The sequence below is a fragment of the Podarcis cretensis genome (assembly GCF_951804945.1).
Source record: "Podarcis cretensis genome assembly, chromosome: 5".
Lineage (NCBI taxonomy): Eukaryota > Metazoa > Chordata > Lepidosauria > Squamata > Lacertidae > Podarcis > Podarcis cretensis.
In genome coordinates, this window is record NC_137174.1 from 30,101,919 (window position 1) to 30,128,157 (window position 26,239).

The 26,239-nt window shown below is 43.5% G+C and overlaps 1 protein-coding gene across 3 annotated transcripts in view; it reads left to right on the forward strand.

The window, feature by feature from the left end:
• Positions 1-26,239, forward strand: part of HK1 (hexokinase 1) — a 50,272-nt gene that overhangs the window by 15,333 nt on the left and 8,700 nt on the right. For 2 of the 3 annotated variants that reach the window (XM_079976257.1, XM_079976256.1), the window contains exons 2-10: positions 6,966-7,128; positions 9,503-9,651; positions 14,110-14,229; positions 15,187-15,282; positions 16,024-16,123; positions 16,241-16,424; positions 18,153-18,308; positions 18,865-19,098; positions 20,933-21,237. In XM_079976257.1, the coding sequence (XP_079832383.1) occupies positions 6,966-7,128; positions 9,503-9,651; positions 14,110-14,229; positions 15,187-15,282; positions 16,024-16,123; positions 16,241-16,424; positions 18,153-18,308; positions 18,865-19,098; positions 20,933-21,237 (1,507 nt within the window). Of the gene's footprint in view, positions 1-6,662; positions 6,735-6,965; positions 7,129-9,502; positions 9,652-14,109; positions 14,230-15,186; positions 15,283-16,023; positions 16,124-16,240; positions 16,425-18,152; positions 18,309-18,864; positions 19,099-20,932; positions 21,238-26,239 lie in introns of those variants that run through there. The other variant, XM_079976258.1, reaches the window with a different exon arrangement.

The following is a 26,239-nucleotide window of genomic DNA, read 5'->3' on the forward strand; positions in this document are numbered from 1 at the left end:
ACTCATGCTGGTAACCTCAAAAACACTATCCAACCATCTCGTCCTCTGTCGCCCCCTTCTCCTTGTGCCCTCCATCTTTCCCAACATCAGGGTCTTCTCCAGGGAGTCTTCTCTTCTCATGAGGTGGCCAAAGTACTGGAGCCTCAGCTTCACAATCTGTCCTTCCAGTGAGCACTCAGGGCTGATTTCCTTCAGAATGGAGTATGGACTCTTACAGCCATGCAGAGTGCCAGGCAAGATGGGACTGGGGCACTGCCCACTTCAAATGATTATAGGAAACAGTTTATAGGAAAAAGTTTGGGTTTGAGTAAGGCACAAGAACTGTTAGCTATGGCTTAGTTTTGGGGGTTTGGAATTTCCCCACCCCTGCCAATAAGTAAATGCTAACTTGAAAAACATGTTACCTGCCTCTTTAAAACCATACATTTTTGTTTTTGATTAGCCTGAAAACTTTTCTTTCTTTCTCTCAGAAACTTTGTATGGATGTATCATTTTTATATGTAGCTTGTCTTTTTGTAATATTTTGTTTTAAGTTGTCTGTTGTTGCTTATGTTTTTTTGTACACTGCTTAGGTACTTAAGGTTTAGGAATTCTTACAAGATTTAGAGAAGGGAACTAAAATAAAACGATTGACATGTGTGGGCCAAATGAGTGCTTCTGGGAAATAATGGAAATTACAAACAATATCAAGACCAATACATATTGTCAAGGTCTGGCTTTATTCCTCAGTTCTTGTAGCAGCTAGTGGTATGTTCATCTAACTGGTACAGATTTCAAGGTGCTACATCTAGAATGGCTTTGTGATTCCCTTGGGTAAAATAAAACCCTGCAAGGCATGTTTTGCATCTTGGTATGTGATCACTCACCTTGTGAATATCTCATATGGTATTATTCTAGGCACGTGGGTGTGGTCTCACAACATTCCACTGGTACATTAAAGAGATCCAGTATGGTGTAGCTCAGTTGTAGCCAAGGTGGCCTTCTCCAGAAACTCGTAACACACGGGAGTCTGGCACCCACAAACTCCTTATAGTATCATAGAATCTTAGAATTGTAGAGTTGGAAGGGACCACGAAGACTCATCTATTCTCCACCCCCATCATTCAGTCCAGACACTGAGATCCACCTCTGAGGGCCTTTTGGCAGTTCCCTCATAGCGAGAAGTGAGGTTACAGGGAAGTAGACAGAGGGCCTTCTCAGTAGTGGCACCTGTCCTGTGGAATGCCCTCCCATCAGATGTCAAGGAAATAAGCAGCTATCCTATTTTTAAAAGACATCTGAAGGCAGCCCTGTTTAGGGGAGTTTTTAATATTTAATGCTGTATTGTTTTTAACACTCGATTGGGAGCCGCCCAGAGTGGCTTGGGAAACTCAGCCAGATGGGTGGGGTATAAATTATAAATTATTTATTGTTGTTGTTGTTGTTGTTATTATTATTATTATTATTATTATTATTATATATATTTATTACACCCTGCAATGCAGGAATCTTTTGCCCAGCGTGGGACTCGAACCTACAACCCCGAGATTAAGAGTCTCTTGCTGTACCAACCGAGCACGATAAGGACATGTTTAACTAAGAAACTGAAAGACGCAACCCATTTATAAGGCACCTTTTTGTGTAAAACCTTTAGATTTCTCCAGAAAGAGAAACAATTGTGTTAGCTTGCCTGCTGAAAGTTTTAAATTTTGATAGGCCAATGGTCCCGGCCAGCCCACAAGGAGCATGTGTGCCAACGTCATAGAATCATAGAGTACAACTCTATGGAAGGGACCCTGAGGATCATCTAGTCCAGCCCCCTGTGATGCAGGAATATGCAGCTGTCCCGTACGGGGGTTGAACTTGCAACCTTGGCGTTACCAGCTCTGCTGTGGGAAACAGTTTGATTGTGACCGACGAGCCATTCCTAGTGCATGGGTTGCTGCTGTGGAGAGCAGGTCTGGTGGTATTAGCCCTCCACATGTTGATCTGTGAGATTATTAAATTATTACATTTATATTCCACCTTTCCTCTAAAGAACTGAAAGTGGGATACATAGCTTCCCACCCCCCCACCCTGTCTTCCTTTTATCCTCAGAACAACTCTGTGAGGTAGGTTAGGCTGAGAGACTGCGACTCTCTCAAGGCCGCACAAGGAGTTTCATGGCTGAGTAGGGATTGGACGAAGTGTTGTAGTTCAGGGATGAAGGTGGCTCGTAGGCATTTAAGGCATTAAGCTCTTCCCACACCATTTGTCTGTAATATCTTCATTTTCGTTTTGTTGATGCGCTGTCTCAGACTGTGGGAAAGGTGGGTGTCCATGCAAAATGGCTGCTTCTTCTACAAACTTGTTCTTATATTTAGAAATTTGACCTAACATCACACAAGGAGGATGTTACAAGCTCAAGGATGTTGTATCCTTCGATGGTTGTTAAACTACATTTTTAAAGCCTGTTTGATTTCTAAAATTATTTGAATTTGTCAAAGGCAAAGTTTATCATTTTTGGATTATTTGTCAGGGGAATGCTAGGGAAGAATGTTGCAGGGCGTGTTTCAGAAATGGCTGTAGATAATAATAGAATCACAGCACGGGAAGGCCATCTAATTCATCCCCTTCTGAGCTCACCCATTCCCCATAGCTCCTAGAGGTGATTACTGTATAGACATCCCAGACCAAAGCAGAAATGAGATGACACTGGACAAAATGGTTCTAGAGGACTTGAGCAAGGAAGCTGAGTCTGAGCTTTGGTTTAAAAACACCTCGATACAGAGCAGCATCCTGTTCATTTGGAACTTCAAGAATACACAGCACTTCTGAGTGCTTTGCATCATCTCATAGATTTTTACAACAGCCCCGTGTGGTAGGCCAGTGTTGTTGTCCTTATTGCAGGTGGGGGCCAAAGTAGGAAGATGGTAGCTTGCCTGGAACTGCTTGGTGAATTTGAGTTCTTAAAACTGGAGAACTTCTCAGTTCATACTTAGGCAGCCTAGTCCATTCAGGGTGGTTGCTGTGTAGAACAGCTATATGTGTGTTTACTCTGAAGTAAATTTCAAGGTGTTCAGTGGACTTACTTCAGGAGACATATGCTTGAGATTGCAAGCGCAGAATTCCAGCACTACTTCTCCTTTCCCCTAGTAAAGGTAAAGGGACCCCTGACCATTAGGTCCAGTTGTGGCCGACTCTGGGGTTGCGGCGCTCATCTCGCTTTATTGGCCGAGGGAGCCGGCGTACAGCTTCCGGGTCATGTGGCCAGCATGACTAAGCCGCTTCTGGCGGACCAGAGCAGCGCACGGAAATGCCGTTTACCTTCCCGCCAGAGTGGTGCCTATTTATCTACTTGCACTTTGACGTGCTTTTGAACTGCTATGTTGGCAGGAGCAGGGACCAAGCAACGGGAGCTCACCTTGTCACGGGGATTCGAACCGCCGACCTGATCAGGAAGTCCTAGGCTCTGTGGTTTAACCCACAGCGCCACCCGCGTCCCCTTTCCCCTAGTGCTTTTGTGCAATTTCTGCCTTGTGGGTGAACCTTTTCAAATTGGGGGACTTGTCCCTTTTTGGGAACTGAAAAGGCTTGATTCCATGTGAATTTATGATGCCAAAAGTTGTAGTTAGCTGCTTATGTTTGCTCTGCTGTATCCACCCAGGTGCAACTTGCCTAGTGTTAGATTTCTCCTTGCATTCAGGCTGCTTAGCATCACATGACAGAGACACAGTTGGTAACATTATACCCTTCAAGCTGTCAGCAATCCTCACGCATAGAAGTTGCCAAAGTATTGCTTTATCTGGCCTGTGGTATCTGAGTCTAGGGGCAAGCCCAGGGATGTTGTTTTGTCAAAATAAGGAAGGAAAATAGACAGTTAGCTTCTGTAATTTTATCCTCAAAACATTTAGTTAACTGCGGCTTCTCAGTCAGTCTGAACTGGGGGTTGTGGTTCATGCCAGCGATGGTCAGCTTCAAAATAAGCCAGCTCCAAACTATGGGTTATGATGCTGGCTTGTTTCAACTAAGCAGAGTTAGTGCTAAGTTATGACTTCTGGTTCAGTTAGTGAAAGTGGACATAAAACCTTCTGGAGTTGTTTTCCTAGTCATGTGTGTATTGCATGCAAGGCAATAACAAACCACATCCTTTCGAGTTTGTTGGAATGTTTCATGATGGCAAATGTGGAGGATTGGGGACATGAACTTTGCAGGGGTTGCCAATGGGCACATTTGCATATCAGATAAACTGTTGTTGGTAGTACATATACACCACAATAGAATGTTTCTTTCAAGTCTTAATTCCAACAAGTGGAGGTGACCCTGTGGGTGCCAGGAAAGGCCCTGTGGGTGCATAGACACTCATGGGCACTGTGTTGGTGACCCCTGATATACAGCTACAGAGTCTGGGACTGATGGTCATGTGTACTGCAGAAAGCAGTAGGAGGCCATGAGCCTTGGTTTATTAGGATTATGCTGTGTTTTATCATATCAGAAGATTAAGCTGTACCTCATATCACATCAAAAGGGACAGTTGTGGAAAGTTATGCTTTAGGCAGAGTGGTTTTCCATCTTCAAAAATGTTTATTGACATGGAAAGACTAGAAGTTGAATTAATGACATGGAGTTGAATTAATGACATGGGGAGACTAGAAGTTGCTTGCAAAGCAGATTAAACAGCCATAACAGTTTCTGCACTTTCTAAAGATGCTGCAAAATTTTAAAATGTAAAAAATGTTTCCCTTTTTGAGGACCATAGGGAGCTGCCACATCCTAGATCAAACCATTGGTCCATCTAGCAACTCTTCAGGTTTTAAGATTGAGAATGTTTCTCCTCTTTGCTTCTCAAATGGAAGCAAATGGAATACATATCCTCATTTTTTAAATGGTTTTATTGGCTCCTTGTCTACTTCCGAGCACAATTCAAGGGGCTGCCATTAATCTTTTAAAGCCCTAAATAACTTAGGACTCAAATATATCAAGGACCGGCTTCTCTCATATAAGCCTGCCTATGCAATTAGATCCATTTCCAAAGCGCTATTAAGGTAAGACGGGGAATATGCAGGAGAATATGCAGGAGAAATGATTTTGAGGACATATGGAAGGTATTTGTAGAATTTGTCCTGTTAAAACAGAAAGAGGTCAAACCATCATCACAAGAGGTGTTTAAATTTTGGGACGTTGGATAGTTACAATGGAATGGTACAATGCACATTTTTACTTATTTATTACTTTGTCAGAAAAGAAAAAAAGGAAAGATCCATTTTCAGAGCTATTCTTGGAGTCCCTTCCCTCCTCCATTGGATGAATGGGGGGGGGGGGACACGGGACTAGGCAATAGGGCATTTTGGGATCTATGTTTGTAGTTTTGTGGTTGTGAGCATGTCTGTCCACACACATATAGGGCAGTTCTCAGAGTGGGTTGGGATGAAGCTTTGGGGGATGCTGTGTTGGTCACACCATTTGAGGACCACCTGCGCTCCTTTGGATCAAGGCCATGGATAGCTTTTGCTAGAGCAGAATACAGTGGTACCGCGGGTCGAGTACTTAATTTGTTCCGGAGGTCTGCTCATAACCTGAAACTGTTCTTAACCTGAAGCACCACTTTAGCTAATGGGGCCTCCTGCTGCCGCTGCGCCGCCAGAGCACGATTTCTGTTCTCAAGCTGAAGCAAAGTTCTTAACCCGAGGTACTATTTCTGGGTTAGCGGAGTCTGTAACCTGAAGCGTCTGTAACCTGAATAGTATGTAACCCGAGGTACCACTGTAGTGAAGAGGCTGGGCATAGCAGAATGCAATCTGAACAAGCTGTCTGTGCTTCAGGCGGGAGAGCCTGTGCCTGTCGGGGAACATTCTTTTCCAAAACTTGAAACGGAACCCATGACTTCTCCATTTGCAGCTCTGCTGCTGGTCGCAAATAGCATTTAATAATACCCACTTGGAGAGCCCTGTCTCTCATCGCCTTCAGCAGCTGAGCCGCACAGAATGTCACAATCTACTGCTCTATTGGTAGTTACTAGAGTATATCCCCAACTGTGACCCACCAGAAATCAATCCATTGTTGCCTTAGCAGAAGCCAGCACAAAGACCCTAGCTAGCACAATGGGGTTTTCTCCTCCCTCCCCTGCATGCCCCCTGTGCCTCTCCCAGATCCACTCTGGAGGGTCAGCAGAACCCCGAGGACAGTGTATTTTCCCTATGCATTTTTTCCTGTGTTATATTTTCCCTAATCTAATGCATTTTTCTATGTTGTTTTCACAAATGCATGCATTTTATGCAAACCTTAGCCATGTGTATGCATTTTTGTAAACATAACTTGGCTGGAGAACATGATTTCAAAATTTGGAGAAGTATGAATTTCAGAAGATGGCTATATTTTAGTTCACCTGTTGTGTTGGAAAAGTGTAGACTAGATAGGTTCACCTTTTAATGCTAACTGAATCAAATGCTAAGTGGGCTTTTAAGTAGAGAAGGACAAGAGGATGATGATAACGTTGATGACAAAATAATTTCTTTGTGCACAATTTCTGCCTATTGCTTTCTGGGCTCCATTCAAGGTGCTGGTTCACCGAACCCTAAGAGACTTGGAGTCATTCTATCTCAGTAATGGCTTCCATCCCTGTGTTTCATCATGACCTTTAAGATCAGCTGGAAACACCTCTTAACCTTGCCATTTATGCACCACCAGGACCACCACAAATACTTTTTGGTTGCTGCCTCTCGACTCGAGAATTGTCTTCCACGGAGGCCGAAGCCTAGGGGTCTTTTGGAAGCAGTGTAAGACCTTTTAATTGGCTTTTGGTGCCAGGGATAGGGTTGGGGCAGGGAAAGATGGTGGTTAATTATTTTGTAATTGGGAGCTTTGCAGCTAAAATATTGTTACCTGCCCTAAGCACTTGGGATGGAGCCAGCTGGAAATCAAATGACACAAATTAAGAATGTAGTTAAGTTAACACAAAACGGTGCAAGGTCTGAATGTTGTGTGCTTTTCTCTTATGTCCCCTCCAGATCGATAAATATCTGTACGCCATGCGGCTCTCTGATGAAACTCTGCTGGATATTATGGGACGCTTCAGGAGAGAGATGAAGAATGGACTTTCCAGGGACTTTAACCCAACAGCCTCAGTAAAGATGCTTCCTACATTTGTAAGGTCTATTCCTGATGGCTCAGGTAGGGATTATGTGCAGTTGTACTTCTTTAATAAACAGTTCTCTGAAACAAAACCAGAACAATCTCTTGTGACTATTACGAGCACAATGAGAGCCATTAGCTACACATGTATGCATAAAGTGGTCCAAGTATGTAAAACTAAAAGAAACTCTCAGCAATGTTTGTACCAAAGAGAAACAGTGTTTTTAAAAAGAAACAAACCTCAGCCTATTTCCCTATGGCCAGTAGCTTTGGCTCCTGTTGTCTTGGGGTCAGGGTGTGTTGCTTGTACAAACTTAAGAAGAAGACAGTGTGTTTGAAACCCAAATCAAACAACAAGTTGCAGTCTATGCTCAATACCTAGACACAGTGGCTGCATTCAGATATAACACAGGCCCTTCCTTCTTTGGTGCTGCTGTGAGGAGGTAAGAAGCTTCTGCTTCTGCCTTTGACTAAACACAGTTTAGTTAGCTATCCAAACCCTAAACTGTGGTTAATCTTAAATTCGGTTTCTGAAAAGCGTAGAACAAAGAATCCCTGTATGCCCCCAGCTGCCAAAAGATTCCATACATATGCAGTATAAAGTATTCAGTCAAATATTAAGCAGGTTTGCATAATAGTGTAAAACTGATTATACAAGTTACAGTTTTTAAGTGTCTTGTTGACTTGGATGTGAGTGTGCAGACAGCGTGTTAATTTGCAACATATCCCAGGGTGGACGTTTCTGAAGTGCTGCATTTGTATGAAGTGTATTCCATCGTTCAATTACTCTAGGGGGAAAAGGCCATCTGTTCTAGTGTGTGTTTTTCCTTTTTCCTTTTTTTTAAAAAAAGCTAATGGGGCTCAGTCTAAACTAGCGATGGACTACAGTGATAAAAGTCTGTTTGCACATTTTGCTTAATGCTCAGTACTTGTACAGAACAGTGATATTTAATTGGTTTTATCGACAGAATGGTTTAAAAATTACATTAGCTTCAAAATGATGCTGGTCCTGGATATTATGTTGCCCTAAGTCACTGAGATTATATATATATTTAATGAAAAATGGAGTGCAGAGCTGCTTGCTAAATAAATAAAATTATAATACACAATTTGGAGAGCCTTGCTGCAAACAGAGTATCATGGGTGCTAGTAATGATGCACAATGGAGCATAATCAAAGAGCCATGGCGGTGCACAGATTCTGGGATGCAGCTCCCAGATCTCATGCTTCTTCCTCGGCAGCCCTGAAAGTATTGCCTCTTGGATGCTTGTGTAGTTTGTTCTGCTATTTAGAAATGTGTTTTCCCAAACTGACAGATTTGGGTCTCCCTATTTTGGTGGCAAACAAGACGAGTCAATTTGTATACTCGATACGATTTGCATAACTTCGGGCAAAAACACTGCTGTAACATCATCTTGCAAGAGACTCAGAGTTGCCCTAAGAATAGCAAACTGATTTACCTCCTGGCCTAATTTCAATTCTTCATTGATTTCTTACCCACATGAGTGGACAGGCCCAAAGAGAGGCAGGTGAGAGTAAGGAATTTGTTGCCATTTTTGCTGAGATGAGAACATTGTTGGAAGAAAACCTTCTTTGGAAAGAGTAATAGAACACCTAAAAAGGGAAAATCCATGCTTGACATTTTATGTGGGTGTGATGTTAGTGCTGAAGACAGAAACAAGGCTGCTTTAGTGGGAAGTTACAGCTGTGTTGCAAGATTGTTGGGTGGGTATGATGTCCAAGGCTTATTTGTATGGGCGAAATTGATTGTGTCCAGGTGGCCAATAATGCGTTGGTGGTGATAAAGTAAGAATGATGTGAAACTGAAAGTGAATGGTAAGCCAGCCAGTGTCATAAATGATCCAACATTGTATTTTGCTTATTACCCCTCCTGCTTTTTGCCACTTTTAAAGCTTAATGAAAATTCAGAAATCAATGAAGAATTGAAATTAGGCCAGGAAGTAAATCAGTTTGCTATTCTGAGGGCAACTCCGAGTCTCTTGTAGGCTGATGCAGAGCCTGTTTTGAGGGTTTGAACATCCTTTTAAAATAGAGTAGAGGGTGTGTGTGAGTGTGTGGATTTGCATCTGCATCCATGTACCTGAACTTCAGTGTTTGCCTGTGCTCTGTTTACACACACTGGGTTTTTCTTTAATCTCGTTCCATAGGTTGTTTTAATTGGTAATCTTAGTCTCCAAACAAATAAAGGATTGTGGTCTTTGCTTGTCTGATAAGATAGGATGAGGCTAATCACTTGGGTTGATCAGATATATTTGCAGTGTTAAAAGGTGAATGCTGATAGTTTAACTTTCAGTACCCAATGCATTATTTTATGTAGTAGATGGCAAAGATTCATTGTGCACCCAGAGTGACTTGATGCTTAGGTGTTGATGTTCTGTTTCATCCAAAACAGAGAAAGGAGATTTCATTGCCCTGGATCTTGGTGGATCTTACTTTCGTATTTTGCGAGTGAAAGTGTCTCATGAGAAAAAGCAGACAGTGCAAATGGAAACGGAGATTTATAACACTCCCGAGGATATTATGCATGGCAGTGGAACACGGGTAAGATTGCTTCCTAGGAACGTTCTTGCAATATATGAGGGTTGTAAAACCTTTTTTGAAAAAGCTTCCACATGGTATTGTTTGGATTTTCTGATACAGTTTTGAAGGATAAAATAAAAACTACTACGTTGTAATTTTAATTTTTAAAGGAAGTAAAAGACTTACCTTCAAAATCATTTGGTGGAAAGTTAGGATGCATATTTTGAGGCCAACTTCTCTGTTGAGAATAATGCAGAATGCTAGGGTTTTTTAGCATTAGGAAATTGGATTCTTGTGATAATTTCTTCTAGTTTATTCATTGCAAACCAATGTTTCCTATACAATGATGACTTGTTGAATTGGAAGGCAGTTTAGAATCCTGATCCATAGGCATGAAAATGATGACCCAGTTGTGAGCTAAAATATGTATTGCTGTTTGTTTTTTTGGTTTATTTGTACACTTATTATACCCCTCTAACTTTGTGACCCAAGATTCATAATACAGCAGTTCAGCTACAGTCACAAACAACTTGCTGTTATCTTTCTTTCTCTTGCCCTTGCATATGCAAATTGGTCCAAGTATACATTTTGCAGCCAGCAACTCAGGCTGTAGAAGCTACATGGATGGTTGGTGAGACCAAGAAAGGCTGGAGGAGTTTCTCCTATTTCCCCCAGCAAAAGCTCCTGTGTAAGTTACAGGTATTGGAATCTGCTGTCACCAATGCTGCCATTTTTAAAAAAGCCTACCTTACCCAATCCATTGCCATTTATTTATCTTGCTTCCCCTAGGATGAGCCTTAATGCCTGGTTTCCTGTATGCTGGCAGCATGGCCGTTAAGCCTGAATGTCAGTAATTTGGCCGGTTAGGCAGAGGCACTCTGGGCATCTTCTTGCTGTTGCAGAAATTCCCACTTTGAGCCAGTAGATTCCAGGCTCGCCTGTGCTGTTCTTGCTATTTGGCTCTTGAAAACATCTGCGCAGTCACTTCAGCATGCGAAAGTGGCTCTCCTAAATGTCCCAAATGGTCTTGTTGGTCATTACTGAATGAGAGAGGTCAGTATCAGTCATACAGTAGTCAAAGAACCAAATTTCTTCTGTTTTATGTTTTGGGGAAAGTCTGTTGCATTCCTGCGGCCGACACCTTATTCTGCCTGTGGTTCAATAACGATGACAGTGCAAATACTCTTTCATAGTTATTTAAAATGTATTTGTATGTTTTTCAGGATCCTTCCAATATCCCAGCTCCATGACATTTCAGTTTCTTAGGCACTAGAATCGATTTTTTTTAATGAACCAGTATCAAAATGCTAAAGTGCCAGGGATGGGGGCAAACCTTACAAAATTTTGTCAGGTGTTTGGATTTCTGATGGCATGTTAAGTAACTTGTTATTGGACTCCAACTCCCATGAGCCCCAGCCAGCATATCAAATGGCTAGGGATGCTGGGAGTTGTAGTCCAGCAGCACCTGAAGAACTTAGGGACTTCCTCTGGCTTAAAAAGATAACACAAGCTGCTGTTTCCACCGCAACAAGTAAAATAAAGGGTAGAGGTTGGGCCCTAAAGCTGCACTGCTCTTGTCACTATTTACTGGCAGCTTAGTGATTTGAGCCCTACGCCTCTTCCTAGAAGGGATCCCGAGGGTCATCTGGCCCACCCCCCTGCAGTGCAGGAAGGGATGCATTGGCCTGTTCAGTTTTGGAACACGCATGTTGTTGCCAGGCTGTAAAAGTCAAATGGATGCCAACAACAGCTTTAAGGCTCACCAAGCTTTAGGCTTGCCCCCAAAAGATTTTGGAGATAAATGATAGGGCATTTTCTGTGATAAATGGGGAGGGTATAATGTAAAAGCAAATGGCTTTATGTAAAAAAAAACAACAACATGGAAGATTTTGGGTTTTTACTTGAAGTAAAGGCTCAAGCATCAGAGGAGCCAATTCTCTTGTTCTGTATCTAGCCTTGTTTGTGCTGTGCCACCATTTCCAGCTTCCCCATTGCAGCACTTGTCACACCTGTTCCATGGCATGGAAAGAGCTGCAGCACTGAAACTGTAATTGGAACTCAAGAGTTCTGCATCGTTTGCCTGCATAGTGCTACGTTAAAAAATAAAAATAAAAAGCTCTACATAAATTAAATATGAAACCAGTTCCAGGCATATGCTTTTAAAGAATGAGAGAAGACATTTTCGCTCTGCATGGAATCGGCATTCTGGTTATGATTCATCAATGCATTTAGGAGCTGCCAATTGAAAATGCTTGCTTGGGATAGTTCACCTGGAGAAGGAGGACTGAGTGGAAGAGGCAAATCGTGACTAGCCCCAAACTGAAAGCTATTTTCCAGTGTTGCAAACATTTCGTTCCAGAAAGCAATGGGCTATATTCAGATTTGCCACTCAACTGATGGTAAAATGTCCATCAGTGGAATGGGGAGGGTGATTTTTCTTTAAAGTTAGCTGAATGACACCATTGAATACAACTCAGTAGGTCTGTGACACCCGCAGTTCTGTAACTTTTAAAAGCAATTGTTTAAAAAGGGGCCGTTGGGTGTTGGGCTCCTCGGGGGGTGGGGAATTAAGGAGGAAGATTCTTCTAGCATTACAAAATCACCCCAGATTTAAATCAGGAATATTTGATTTAGATCATTATTTTTATTTGTGGTGTATGAGTGTTGTTTAGCCTTGTAAATAATAATATACTTGCTTGTAGAGGTTTTTAACCTGCCAAATGGGCATTCCTACTCTAAACCCAGTTGCTAAACTGTGACATGAAATGCATTGGATAATGTCTGTCGAGAGTGCCAGTCTAAACTTTATTACCCAGTGCAGAGGTAATATTTCTAATTTTGTAACTATGGTTAGGAGATCAGAAATGTGCTGCAGGCTCATGTTTCGTCCTTCCCTCTCCCTGCATGAGTTCCTCCCTGCCTTCCCTTTTCAGAGTTGACCATGGTTAGTATAATGTGTAACAAACCATGGTTAATTCAAACCAGATTGTGTTATAACCACAACTGAAGTTAACACTAAGGCCATCAAAAGAGCACTTCTGGATCAGGTCAGTGGCCCATCTGGTCCAGTATCCTGTCTTCACAGTGGCCAACCAGAAGCCTATGGGGAACCCGCAAGAGACTTGAACCCAACCGTGCTCTTCCCGCTTGTTTTCCCCAGTAACTGCCATTGAGAGGAATACTGACTCTGACAGTGGAGGCAGAACATGCACATCGTAGCTATCAGGGTGTTTCACAGAGTTAAAATGACAAAGAATTGGGGAAAGAGAGCTTTATGGAACAGGCTATTCGGGTTATTATTATTATTATTATTATTATTATTATGGCATAAGCCATAACTGTCAGGGTGTTTTCGACAGCTTCTGGCTGATTGCTCAGGAAAGCAGAGAGACAGAGAAAACACAGGCTTTATAGTCCTTTTTATTATAATTCCAGATGCCAAGGCAAGTCAACCAAGTACCTTTCAGTTTCTAACATTGCTCCAAGTGAAGTTCCACGTCCCTCCCTCCTCCGTACTTCCCTATTCATTAGACTCCTGCCCTCTTCTACAGTGGCTGTTAAGGGTCCCCCGCCTTTGAGCCCTTTGCTCTGCTATTCTCAGTGAACACCTGGTTTTAGGGCACAGGACGGGTTCTGGGAGACTCTCCAGCGACAGCATATCAGTCAGCTGTTGCTCGGGCCCTGTCTGCTCAGTACTACTTAGCTCTTCATCTCCCATTATTTCTCAACTTCTTCCCTCTTCTTCCTCTGGGGTGTGCCCTGTGTCAAACCAGTCCTGTAGATCTATGCTATCTGCCCTTTCCTCCTCTGGGATGCTCCTGGGGAGGTGGTCTCCACCACTCCTCTTCATCTGCCCAGTCCCTGACAATAACCTAGCAGTGACTAGAAGATCAGGAAGATGTATGCCTTCCTAGTGTCACAACATTTTCCGTACCATGAATTTCACTCTGACCTGCTTCTAAGGAAGTGTGTTTACGGTTGCAGTGACAACCAGTGAGAGTTGTTCGCAGAGAAGTCTGCTGAGCATTATGGCTTCAATGGAGGATTCTGCCCCCATGTATGAAATGCATACCAAAGGACTGGATTCAACAGTGTAGTCCTGCCAGAGGATGCTCGCACAAGGTGTTCTGCCGGTGCAGCAGGGCTTCTCTCCGCTCCCCTTGCACACCCTGAAATTGGCCTGGGGAGGTTCAGGAAACCCCCAGAACCTCCCCAAGTGGGAGGAGAGAGCAGATCATTCCTTCAGGCAAGCAAAAAACGCTTGCCCTGACTGAGTGATCTGCTTAACACTACATTGAATTCCACCCGAAAGCCTTACTTTTCAAATGTTCCAGTTTTATAGGACTGCCACCAAAATAGTATTTATTGGTATGGGATCACCTAATAATTTTTCCAGTAGTGGCTATGGGGATGAAGCTGCAATTATTATTTTTATCAGGCTTTTAAAATGTTGTCTTATTGTCCTTCCTTTCTCCTCAGCTTTTTGACCACGTTGCTGAATGTTTAGGCGATTTCATGGAGAAGCAGGAAATCAAGAACAAGAAGTTGCCTGTTGGGTTCACATTTTCTTTTCCATGTAGGCAAACCAAGTTAGATGAGGTAAGAATGCAGGCGGCATCTGTGTTGCATCTGAAATTGCTTTTAGATATGTAATTGTCTGAATCTGTTTTTATATATGTAACGGTTTTAAATTGTTTTCATATATACACTTGTTTTATATATATGTTTTTACGGTATTGTGGAATGGCTTTGGGATGCTTCATGGGAAGCGATCCATAAATACACAAATAACACTGCACAACTTTATTACTGTGCAGAAGAAACATAGGAACCTGCCTTACCCAAAAGCAGACTGCTAGACCATTTAGCTCAGTACTCTGTCTATGCTGACTGGAAGCAGTGCTCCACGGATTCAACTTCCCCAGCCCCATCTGGAGGTGGCAGAGATTGAACCAGGGACTTCTGGCAGGCAGAAAGAACATGTGCTGTGAATCTTCCCCAGCTGGTACTAAAGTGCCCTTTAGCTGATATGACTTGGTTCGACTGAACGTGCGTGGAATATTGTTCTTGTTGCAATATTGTGTGTGGAAACTGTTGGAAGACACTTGAATTAGAACTTCATCTCTCCCAGCACGTGGCCAGGAAGCATGCAGTGTTTTTGGATTTTGGAAGTATGGACCTGTTTAATGTTACAAAGAAGACCACTGAAAGCCCCATATAAATCCAACGTATAGAAGAATTTAGCATGTGAACTGTATATGCATACTGTTAAGCATGATTCCCTGGTTATGGTACCTCCAAAATGGAGATGTATAATGGTAGCAAGGGTGGGTAATGGAGTATGTGAGTAGATTTGTTCACCTGTATCATGTCCTCCATGAGAACATGAGCAAATTGATGCGTAGGAAATTCAGCAGTGTCACCACATATGAAAACTGATCTTCAACTCATTTTTTCCCCCTATGACACTGAAAAAGTGAGTCTTGACTCAGAGAAACACTGGGCCTAATATCTTTAGGCCATTATTTTATTTTATTTTATTTTTCATTTCATTAGGGTGTTCTAATAACCTGGACAAAACGTTTCAAAGCAAGTGGTGTCGAGGGAGCAGATGTAGTGAAGTTGCTAAACAAAGCCATCAAGAAGCGTGGGGTAAGATTATCTTTTTATATACATGTATAGCTTGATACATGAACTTGGTTGATAATGGAACATCTTTTGTTACTTGCAGATGTCAGGAATTGTGTCAGTCTTTTTCAGTGTCATTGTAGAATGATTAGATGGTTGCTAATTTCACATTGCTTTTAACTTCTAGTAAAAGTATTGAGCCAAGAAGATGTTCAGACTAAGAAACCAATTTCTTGGGGAGGGGGCTATATAGCATTTCTTGTTCTAGATAATATTATATACCAAACAAACCTCCATAGACTCAACAGCCTTAGATTCAAACAATCCTCTCTTAATATCACAGTGAAGTTTTATGCATGTTAACTTGGAAGTTCGTCCAGCTGAATCCCCCATTGAATGGGACTTGCAGCCAAGTCAATGGACCTAGAAGAGAAACCTAAGATAGTTTCAAGTAGTGGAAAGTTCTGTGTATGTAGCTGCATTTGACATGGATAGGATAGGTCTTTCAGTGGTCCAGAAGTCAATGAGTCTTTTTTTTTTTTTTTTTTTGGCTGATGGAGTTTTTGAGAAGAAAAGGATCTTGAGACCCTGGGTTAGTAGTAATAAGGGGAGAAAATATGAAACCACGAACAGCCAGCAGACCTAAACAATGTGCCCAGTAAATAACATTTACTGAGATTCTCAGTCACAGTAGCAAGTAGAATATGCCTATCAAAAGGTGTTTGTTAAAATTGCATATTAGAAATATTCCCTTTCATTTTGAAGGACTACGATGCAGACATCATGGCAGTTGTCAATGACACCGTAGGGACCATGATGACCTGTGGATTTGATGACCAGCGTTGCGAAGTTGGCTTGATCATTGGTATTGACATTTGATTCCTTTGCCAAGCATAATGCGTGTTGACATTTTTGGTTTGCGCGTGCGTGCGCGCTCTCTCTATATAAAGCCTGTTGACAAATCCCATTGCCTTCTTTTAAGGTACTGGCACTAACGCCTGCTACATGGAAGAAATGAGACACATTGATCTGGTGGAAGGCGACGAAGGGCGGATGTGCATCAATACCGAATGGGGAGCCTTTGGAGACGATGGCTTGTTAGAAGACATCCGGACTGAATTTGACAGGGAGATCGATCGGGGTTCCGTTAACCCTGGGAAGCAATTGTAATTGAGCTTCCTTTCTTCTACTGTTCTTGTTTTAGACTTTCTTTTAAGAATATTTTTTTATTAACCGACCAATCACATCAAATCAAACCAAATTACATAAATTCCAAATTACACAGCCGAATTTTAAATTTTTGTTGAGGGTACCCATATTTCAAGTTCCGGAGGGGATCCAATCAACTTCTTGCTTCTTACTGCTGTTTTAATGTCCACAAATCTAACCTTATGATGTTCACAGTACTATCCAGTCCTTTCTTATTGTTTTTCCACATCTCTTGTTGTTATTTTCATATATTTTTTCTTTCTCTTTGTGACCTCTGATAATCTCCGCAAGCTGGTTAGAACAGTTTGTAATCCTGCGTGGATATTATTTTTTTTATCCAGTAGCCATATCCAGACGTTTTCCATATAACATCACTTCCATACATCAAAACAGTCTTAGCGTCATTAATCTTCACCAATCTGCCTCCTTTCTCAAAACCTCTGAGGAGATTCACTAGGAATGCAGTCTGAAAACAAGCCCATTCTTCCTCCCGGCTATAAATCCTTTGGCAAGATGGCGACTCTGAATTAATTGCTGCGCCATTCCCAAAAGCTCTTATTGCTTCTCGATCTCCATAAAGCATACTTTTGGTTAAAGTTTATCTCCACACAGACCTTAATCATCCTTCTTGGGTCAGTTCAACCGACGATTCTAATGAGGAGGGGTTCTTGTAAATCACATAGAAGGAAAGTAAAAAAGGGTCCCCCCCCCATTCAGTCCCGTTGTTGTCAACATATCCAGCCTTTGGTGTATCTTCATCGTAAAATATTCCTGTTTCTCCAACCCGTCGTCTTCTTTCGCAGAGGTCACTTAAATTAGCAGACTTCACTCCCCTTCTTCACTTGAAATATGTGCATTTGCTTCTTTTGTAATTAATTATTCCAAATTGCTGCAGCTAGTGCGCGATCAGAAACAGCGTCCAGGAGAGCCGAGGTCCACACGGGGGCATTCTGCCTAGGGCCCTCACCCCCTTCTTTCGAATTAGGGGGTGATATATGGGCACAGCAGGCAAGGGCGGTGTTCCCCATTTCCTTGGGGCAACAAGGGAGGCTGCCCACTCCCATAACAGCCTCTTAATTACCCCGTGTGGGTCGGAGAGATGGTATTGTCGGCCATCTTCCAATGCGCCCCCTAGTGGCCCCCTCTTGTTTTAGACTTTCATGCCTGTCCCAAAGGTTTCCATAATTACCTGTGGTTGGGAGTTACACCTTAAGGCTTGGAACCAAAGATCCATGAGCAGAGCCTCCTTCCATTCTTGCCTCCTTCCCTTGTGGATGGTTTCAGGACTTTCTAGAATGACCTGGGGAACTAGCATGGCAGAGGGGTTCTTGCAGCTGGGAGAAAATTTGTCAGAAATTGGGGGACCCCCCTTGAGTGAGTGGAAGTTCCCTGCATTTTTGCTACCCATCATTCTTTCCTAATTTTATTCTGTTGGCAAGTGTGTGTGTGTGTGTGTGTGTTAGGATGGGTGGTCTTGGTTGAGTTCAGCTGAGAGGGAGAGTGATTTGCTCAGGATTTCCACACTGTAAACATGATGGCTAAAGAAGGAGTTGAACCCTAAGGATGCCTCCCGTCGGCACCTACTGGGAATTGATCTTGGGTAACTATATGCAGGAGCGGGCCACACGCCTATAAACTACTCGTGAGTGTGTCTGATTTGTGTTTCTGCCGTAATATCTTTCCAGGTTTGAGAAGATGGTCAGTGGCATGTACATGGGCGAGCTCGTCAGGCTGATCCTGGTCAAAATGGCCAAAGAAGGTCTTCTTTTCGAGGGGAGAATCACTCCCGAACTTTTAACCAAAGGGAAGCTAGAAACAAAGCACGTTTCTGCCATGGAGAAGTAAGTAGCTTTGAAGCTTTCCTCCTACGCTTCCAACCTAGAATACTTGTGTAATGAATAGGGGAGTGGAATATATGCAGTTGGATTCTAAGAGCAACTCCTGGACGGGCTTTGAAATAAAATAGGGTTTTGTCATTATTTTAGTAGGCAGCACTTTTCAGCTTTCAAATGACATCACATCAGTGTATGTATGTCTTCTGAAGCTGCAGCCTTTTGACCTGACATTTTCTGGCTTTGCACCATGTGGCCTATTTTAAAACAATGGCTTCCAGAATTTTACCCTTAACTGGTCCCGCTGATTACAAATGGTGCACAGTACGAGAACCCACCACCCAAATCCAGCACAGTGGAACTGAAAACCTCTGTGCTCTGTAGGCTCTTAATATCGCAGATTCTAATCTCAGCCTCCCTTCCCCTTCCTTTCCTCGCAAGATTTCCTTGGGACTCTGCTGCACCCATTCTCAGACTCCTGCAACACTCTCCCTTGGTGAGCAACCTGCCCATCCGTCAGGATTGTGTTACCTTATCGTAACTTTTTTGCGTTTTCTGTTTTTAGGAGCAAGGAGGGTTTGCAAAAGGCCAAGGAGATACTTGCCCGTCTTGGGGTTGAGCCCTCCCATGAAGATTGCGTCGCCGTCCACCACGTGTGCACAATCGTCTCCTTCCGCTCTGCCAACCTGGTGGCTGCCACTCTGGGTGCCATCCTTAACCAGCTGCGGGACAACAAGGGAGTGGGCCGCCTGCGCACCACCGTGGGGGTTGATGGCTCCCTTTACAAGATGCATCCGCAGTAAGAGCTTGCCAGGTTTCCATAATTACATCTTGGCACCTGTTAGGGACTGTCTCTTGCAAAAGGTCAGAGATGTAGCACATCCAGCTGACATTTGGCTGTGTGCTCTGGACTTGGGCTAAGTAAACAGAGCTCTCAAAGGAGGTGAAAGGGGGCTGTAAATATCACAGTCCAAAGGCAGCTCAGTAAGTTAGGCAGGAGGCAGTGCTGGCAATGCACATGGAGTAATAGAAGCTTGAAGGGACCACAAGGATCATGTAGTCCAACCCTCTGCAATGCAGGAATCTTTCACCCAACGTGGGCTTGAACCCACGGCGCTGAGATTGAGAGTCTCAGGCTCTACCAGCCGAGCTATCCCTCAGGATACCAGGTAGCTGCTTGCAGCAGACAATCTTTACAACTAGTTTTCTGCACATTGCAGTGATGTGCCCATAACATGCAATGGCCTGTAGTTTATCCCCCCCCCCCCGTTAATTTGTACCATACAGATGCAAGGGGGTACTTTGCAGTTACACACTCCAAACCACCCTGTGATTCTTGGGTGGTATAGAAATTTAATAAAGAAAATAAACAAGTGATGCCACACCATTGGAAAAGCAGCTGTGGAAGCTCGTTGTTGTTTTGTTTTGTTTTGTTTTGTTTTGTTTTGTTTTGTTTTGTTTTGGTGTTGCCTGGATATTACTCTTAACATATCTGCCTGTATGTGGAAGATAACTTGTCTTGGAGAAACAGAGCAACAAAGGTTTATATTGCTGGGGCTGGGGAACCTGGGCTCCCAGAGGCAAAATGTGGCCCTCCAAGCCTCTCTATATGTTTCAAAGCACATTCTGAGCCTAGGAGTTTGTTTTCAGTAGCAGAACTGAGCTGAGCTCACCATCTCTTTTTCACAAAAGTCGCTCATAGCTAGCTTTACTTCAGCAGGCTGATTTAAGCATTTTATTGTTGCCTAGCTCAGTTGGTAGAATATGAGACTCTTAATCTCAGGAACATGGGTTTGAGCCCCTGCATTGCAGGGGGTAGGACTAGATGACCCTTGTGGACGCTTCCAGCTCTACAGTTCCATGATTCTACAAAATCACCCAGCCAGTAGACCCCAATGGCCGTTCTCCCACCCACCTCTGGTGTTGGCTGTGTATGCGTGCATATAAGCAGAGTGGGTGTGGATCAGTATCTGTGCGCTAGGCAGGCATTCCCAGTGCCCCGTCCATTAGGCCTGCAATGCTGGAGCAGCGTGGGAGCTACTTCCTGTGATTATTTCTTACTCTGCTCCTGTGATGTCTGCAGAGAGGAACCATATGCAAGAGCTGGACGATGTGGCTCCTTCCCACGCTGGCTTTGTCACTCTCCTGGTGGTGGCATTACCAGTTTTAGAAAGAACCATGTCCTTTAGTCTTCCCACAGCATTCTCCTGTATGGATATTTCTGGTCAGGTGTGGGACTATGACACAGGAAAGTTCCTTGCATCTCTCAGATGGCATCGACTCTCAGTTAATGTCTGGATTGCAGTTATATGTGCTGTTTTTGCATCATTAGGAGCTCTGCCTTGTATCTATAAAGCAAACTGCTATTACACTAGATCAGGATGGGGAACCTGTAGCATTCCTGATGTTGCTGGACTACAACTCCCATCATCCTGACCACTGATGGGAGTTGTAGTCCAGCCCATCAGATGGGTCTGATGGGAGTTGTAGTCCAACAAAATTAGCTGGGACACATGTTTCCTATTTATCCACTGTCTAGACAGCTCCTTGGCCTGACCCAGTGATTTCCCCCCCACACCTTTAATTAAGGAAAAATTCCTATTGCTGAACCTACTGTTTCCCCCCCTCCTCAGGTATTCCCGACGGCTGCACAAAACCGTACGCCGCTTAGTGCCCGACTCAGATGTGCGCTTTTTGCTGTCAGAGAGCGGCAGCGGCAAGGGCGCTGCGATGGTGACAGCGGTAGCATACCGCCTGTCAGAGCAGCACCGCCTGATAGACGAGACTCTGGCTGAATTCAAGCTCACTCACGAGCAGCTGCTGCAGGTGAAGAAGAGGATGCGGATGGAAATAGAAGCAGGCCTCAAGAAGAAATCTCACGATCATGCCAAAGTCAAAATGCTGCCCACCTTCGTCCGCAGCACACCTGATGGGACAGGTAGGTCTTTAGTCCTTGGGAAGGGACCTTTGGAAGAGGCAGCCTAGTTTCCTCATTGCAGAGTGAGGCAGCTAATAATCTAAGGCTGGGAGCCCCCAGATTCTTTCCATGCATTTCTGATTTGCTTGTTTTTAAAATACTGAGGTGCTGCTTTCCCAGCATCAGTTCAAAGTGACTTAAGAACACAGAGAGAAAAATAGAGTTACAACCATATCAAGTTCACAGAATTAAAGAGTGGAATGCAATAACTTAAAAGCATATGGACCAGTGAGAAAAGTTGCTCTAGGGGGACATTTCAAATGAAAAAAGGAACGTTTTACAGCCCCACCCCCAAATGCAGCTAAGGAGACATTCCTCCATAACTGCCTCCCCACCCATTGTTCTTGTAGAATTCTGTGTTCAGAAAACTGAACACAAAATGCAGTTTCAGGTTGCTATCACTTTTCATTGGGGAAATGGAAATAAAATAGATTATGTCCTCAGACTGATGTCCCCCTCCCCACTTTGGAAAGCTGCAAACTGCTTTGTAGAACCAATTGATGTTGAAGAGCAGTTTGGAGAACCTGGGGGAAGCATTTTCTGAGGAGGCAACGGGGTGCAGAGGGTGTAGATGCCTGTTTAAATCTTGGCCTGTATCTAAAAGATGAACAGATTTTGAATTCATTAGCTCTAATAAATATGTGCCATGCCATATTGATCCTTAATATCAGTCCTACAGATTTATTTAGTACGTTTACAGTGCAGTTATGCATGTTTACTTGGAAGTAACACATACTGTGCTCAATTGGGCTGACTCCCCAGTAAGTGTATTTAGGATTTTAGCCTTAATATACCACTTTTCAGCTGATGAGGTTTTCATATGCTCTAGTCATCTCAATTCATCAGAAACAGAAAATCACAATTGTGGTCCAACTAAAATTTCCCATGCCTTTCTTCTATGAGGATGGCAATAAAAACATATCACTGCTCCATGATGAGCTAAGATTCACAATTCCTTGGGACCACTTTTTTCTTAGTTTGCCGACACCTGCCTGATTTGATTTTTGCTATGTCAAATGAGTCCAGTGAACATTCACGACCCATCTTTGCTCAGATTGTAGATGTGCTTTTGGAAGGTTTCTTAGGATGTGGAGAATTCCAGTTTGAAACCCATCACATCACATACAGTGGTAAAGGTAAAGGTAAAGGTACCCCTGCCCGTACGGGCCAGTCTTGACAGACTCTGGGGTTGTGCGCCCATCTCACTCAAGAGGCCGGGGGCCAGCGCTGTCCGGAGACACTTCCGGGTCACGTGGCCAGCGTGACATCGCTGCTCTGGCGAGCCAGAGCCGCACACGGAAACGCCGTTTACCTTCCCGCCGGTAAGCGGTCCCTATTTATCTACTTGCACCCGGAGGTGCTTTCGAACTGCTAGGTTGGCAGGCGCTGGGACCGAGCAGCGGGAGCGCACCCCGCTGCAGGGATTCAAACCGCCGACCTTTCGATCGGCAAGTCCTAGGCGCTGAGGCTTTAACCTTTAGCGCCACCTGCGTCCCATACAGTGCGTCCCATACACATCACATACAGTGGTACCTCGGGTTAAGTACATAATTCGTTCTGGAGGTCCATTCTTAACCTGAAACTGTTCTTAACCTGAAGCACCACTTTAGCTAATGGGCCCTCCTGCTGCCGCCGCGCCGCCAGAGCACAATTTCTGGATTAGCAGAGTCTGTAACCTGAAACGTATGTAACCCGAGGTACCACTGTACAGGTTCTGGTCAGGTTCGGTATTCCAGAATCAAGTGGAGATAAAATCAGTTCAGCCTCATTTCACCACATAAAAAAATGCCATTGGCAACGGGCAGGAGTCCTTGCTTTGTCACTTACTCATTAATTGAGTGGTCCTTTAGACTTCCAGTGGGTTTTTGATGTTGCACTCAATTGGTTCTTGCATTTCCTTGTCTCTCTTCCTGATGGCTCTCTGTAAAACAAAAGCTTGCCTTTCTTTGAAAGAGCACACCTTTTAAATGAAGATGGAGAAACATCGCCATCTGCTGGCTAATGTTCCATGTATGTATAGTAATTCATCCATTCCCAGCGAGCCAACTTCTCTTGCTTTTTTGAAGAGAATAATTGCATTGCAGTGTGTCCCCACCCTCCACCCTGTAGAGAAATCCTACTTGTTCAACCAAGGGTTTCCCCCACCACTGTCCCCATGTAAATAAGTTTCCTACGTATAGGGCTTTCCTTTCCCACACTGCCAGCATGTAGTGTTTTGTTATTCCAAGTTGTCAGCGTGAGAGAGAGACTAGTGAAAAAACCAAGCCTGACCACTAGTACTGCCGCCACCCCTGTTGGTCCCCCCCCCCATCCTTAGCCTAGGAAAATTCAATTTTTTTCTGGGTGTCCTTGGGATTCACACATATAAGAGCCAAACAGTTTATTCACTGTCTTTTGAGCCTCCAACCTACAAGTTACTCAGCCAGGTACAAGATGCCGAGCCGAACTTACTCTAAGAAGCCACCCAAGGTTAAATGCACAAATGTTTGTAAAAATAAACATGAGAACCCAATACCATAGAAGGTGGTTAATAAAAGGCTTAGAATGTAAAGATACCATTGGGAATTCAAGTACAGATAAAAAATAACAAAGCTAGCTTGTCTCATCCTCTATTAGGGTCACAGACCTCACTAACAAGCTGAACCCAGGAATATGTGGTTGTTGTGATTCACAATCAACATCTGAATAGGGGCCATTAGACCCAGGCCAAAGACCAGTTTTTATCAGAAAGGCAGAAGGGTAGCTTTTTCCATTAACCAGTCAGGGCCTAGGGGCATCTTTGCCCAGCACCAGGGGGTGTATATGCTGAAAGACTCAAGAGGATTTTTGCACAGTCATTGCGACCTTGATGTGATCTTGCATCAGGCAAGATGGACTAATTAAACGCGACTTCTCCCCTCAGTAAGACGGTTCCCAGAATCCTGAGCAGCGAGCCATTTAAAAATGAGCCAAAAAACCTTCCGGGTTGGCGCCATCGCCGAATGGCGGACTCCCTCCGAGCTCCGGAGGGAGCCTGCTCGGCAGGGGCTGGGCTCTACCGCGCCGGCGACGCGGGGACCCTCAAAAACCATGGGCGCTGAAACCCATGGGCATGGTGACTCGGCGGGCACCGTTTGCGTCCCCCCGACCCGCGAAGGAGCCTTTTTAAAGGCTGCGGAGCGGGTGACGGGGGGTGGTGGTGCTGTGAGTCCTCCGCTTCCCCTGCCGAGCGAAGCCGCATGCCATTCGACGGAGAGCGCTGACTTCTTCCATTGAAAATTTGGACTTTAAAAGAATAACCCGTGAGTAATTGGAACTTGGATTAAAAAAGGGGAATTTTTTTTTTTAAATTCGGAGTGAGCGGGGGAGGTGCAAAAAGGAAGTCAGCCTCCCCCCTGTTGTAGAGGAGCTAAAGCAAAGGATTTGACAACTAAGATCGAGTGCAACCTTTTTTTGATAAAATTATTAACTTCGCGATGGAAAATTATAAGACTGGGCTGGAGGAGAAAAGTGGAATGTGAATTAAAAGGCAACCCCCCCCCCCGGAAACCCCGGGAGCGATCCGTAAGAGCGCCGGGAGAGGAGAAATAGAGGTTTTGACAGCTGTCAAAGGAGCTGTCAAAGCGGAAGAACAAAAAGAGAACTTTGTTACGAGGACTTTGCTGGTCACATTTGTTACAAATTGGATATAAATTGTTTAAAACAAGGAATAATAAGTTACTTTGACTGTTGGGTGTGATGGGGAAGGAAACTGAGCTACTATAATACCTCTAGAGGAGCTGTGGGACACTACAAGTATTGTTGGCATCGAATTTGAATAGGACTTTTTATCTCCTGGGAAACTGCAGAAATGGAACACTATTTTGTCTACAGAGGTCTACACACTAAAGGAGACAATAGATTTATCTATTGAAGAATGGAAGGGACTTGACGTAATGTTTTGTTCCTGAATAACAAAGCCTCTGCAGAGGAATTAGAAGCTTTTTGGAATTAGAACATTTGTGCAGGAGAGCAGGAAAAAAAAAAAAAAAGAGGAGGAGAGAGAACAACAAGAATAACAAGAACTGGACAAAGTTGGAAGATAGACTCCTTCCAAGATTGGACATGTGAAATCAAAGATGACCAAAAGACGGCAAAGACTAATAAAAAGACGGCAAAGCGGACTGGTGAAGGACTGTGGTTTAGATGTGGGAGCTCCAGGATGACAGTAGATATTGACGGACATTGGGAATGCAACCGGGAAAGGGGGGAGGGAAATTTGGAATCCAAAGGGTGTTAAATTACATTTTATTCTTTTTTCTATTTTTCTGTTTATTTTAATCTGTATTGCATATTAAAGAGGGGAACTCATGGAAGGGAACAGGTCGATTTTAGGGGATGGGAAAATATTTTTTAAATTGGGTCAATGATAAATAATTTTAAAATTTGGGGTAAGAATTTGTTGAATCTATTTGAAAGAATTGGAATACAAGAGGGGGAGGGGAGGGGAAGTCCTGGAAGGATGCCAATGAAAATTAGGTTTTAAATTTGGATGTTTTTCTTTTTCTGTTATATTTGAAAATCTTTAATAAATATTATTTAAAAAAATAAAAAATAAAAATGAGCCAAAAAAGGGGAATACTCCTCTTTCAGTCCTCCTTTCTGCTCTCCTTCAGTTAACTACATGTGCTGTAAGTCATGTATTTTGAAGAAGTATGTTCTCACCTGGCTGCTTCTATTTTGTAGTAAAAACATTCATGTTTGTGTGTCCAGATCAGGGTCCCGTCCTGTTTTTTGTTGCTTGATTCTGAAAGTGCCCCTTTAAGGGTAAGTAGAATATGGGGCGGCTTTCAGCAGTAAACCAGCATTGGGCATTCCATTGCATTAGGCCGCTTTTTCACCAAAATAAAAGTAGCCAGGTTAAGCATGTTTGTTTAAATGCATGAATAACTTGAGCTCAGTGTAAGGATGCGTTCTCGTTACCGCCTCAGAGTGCCGTGAAGCC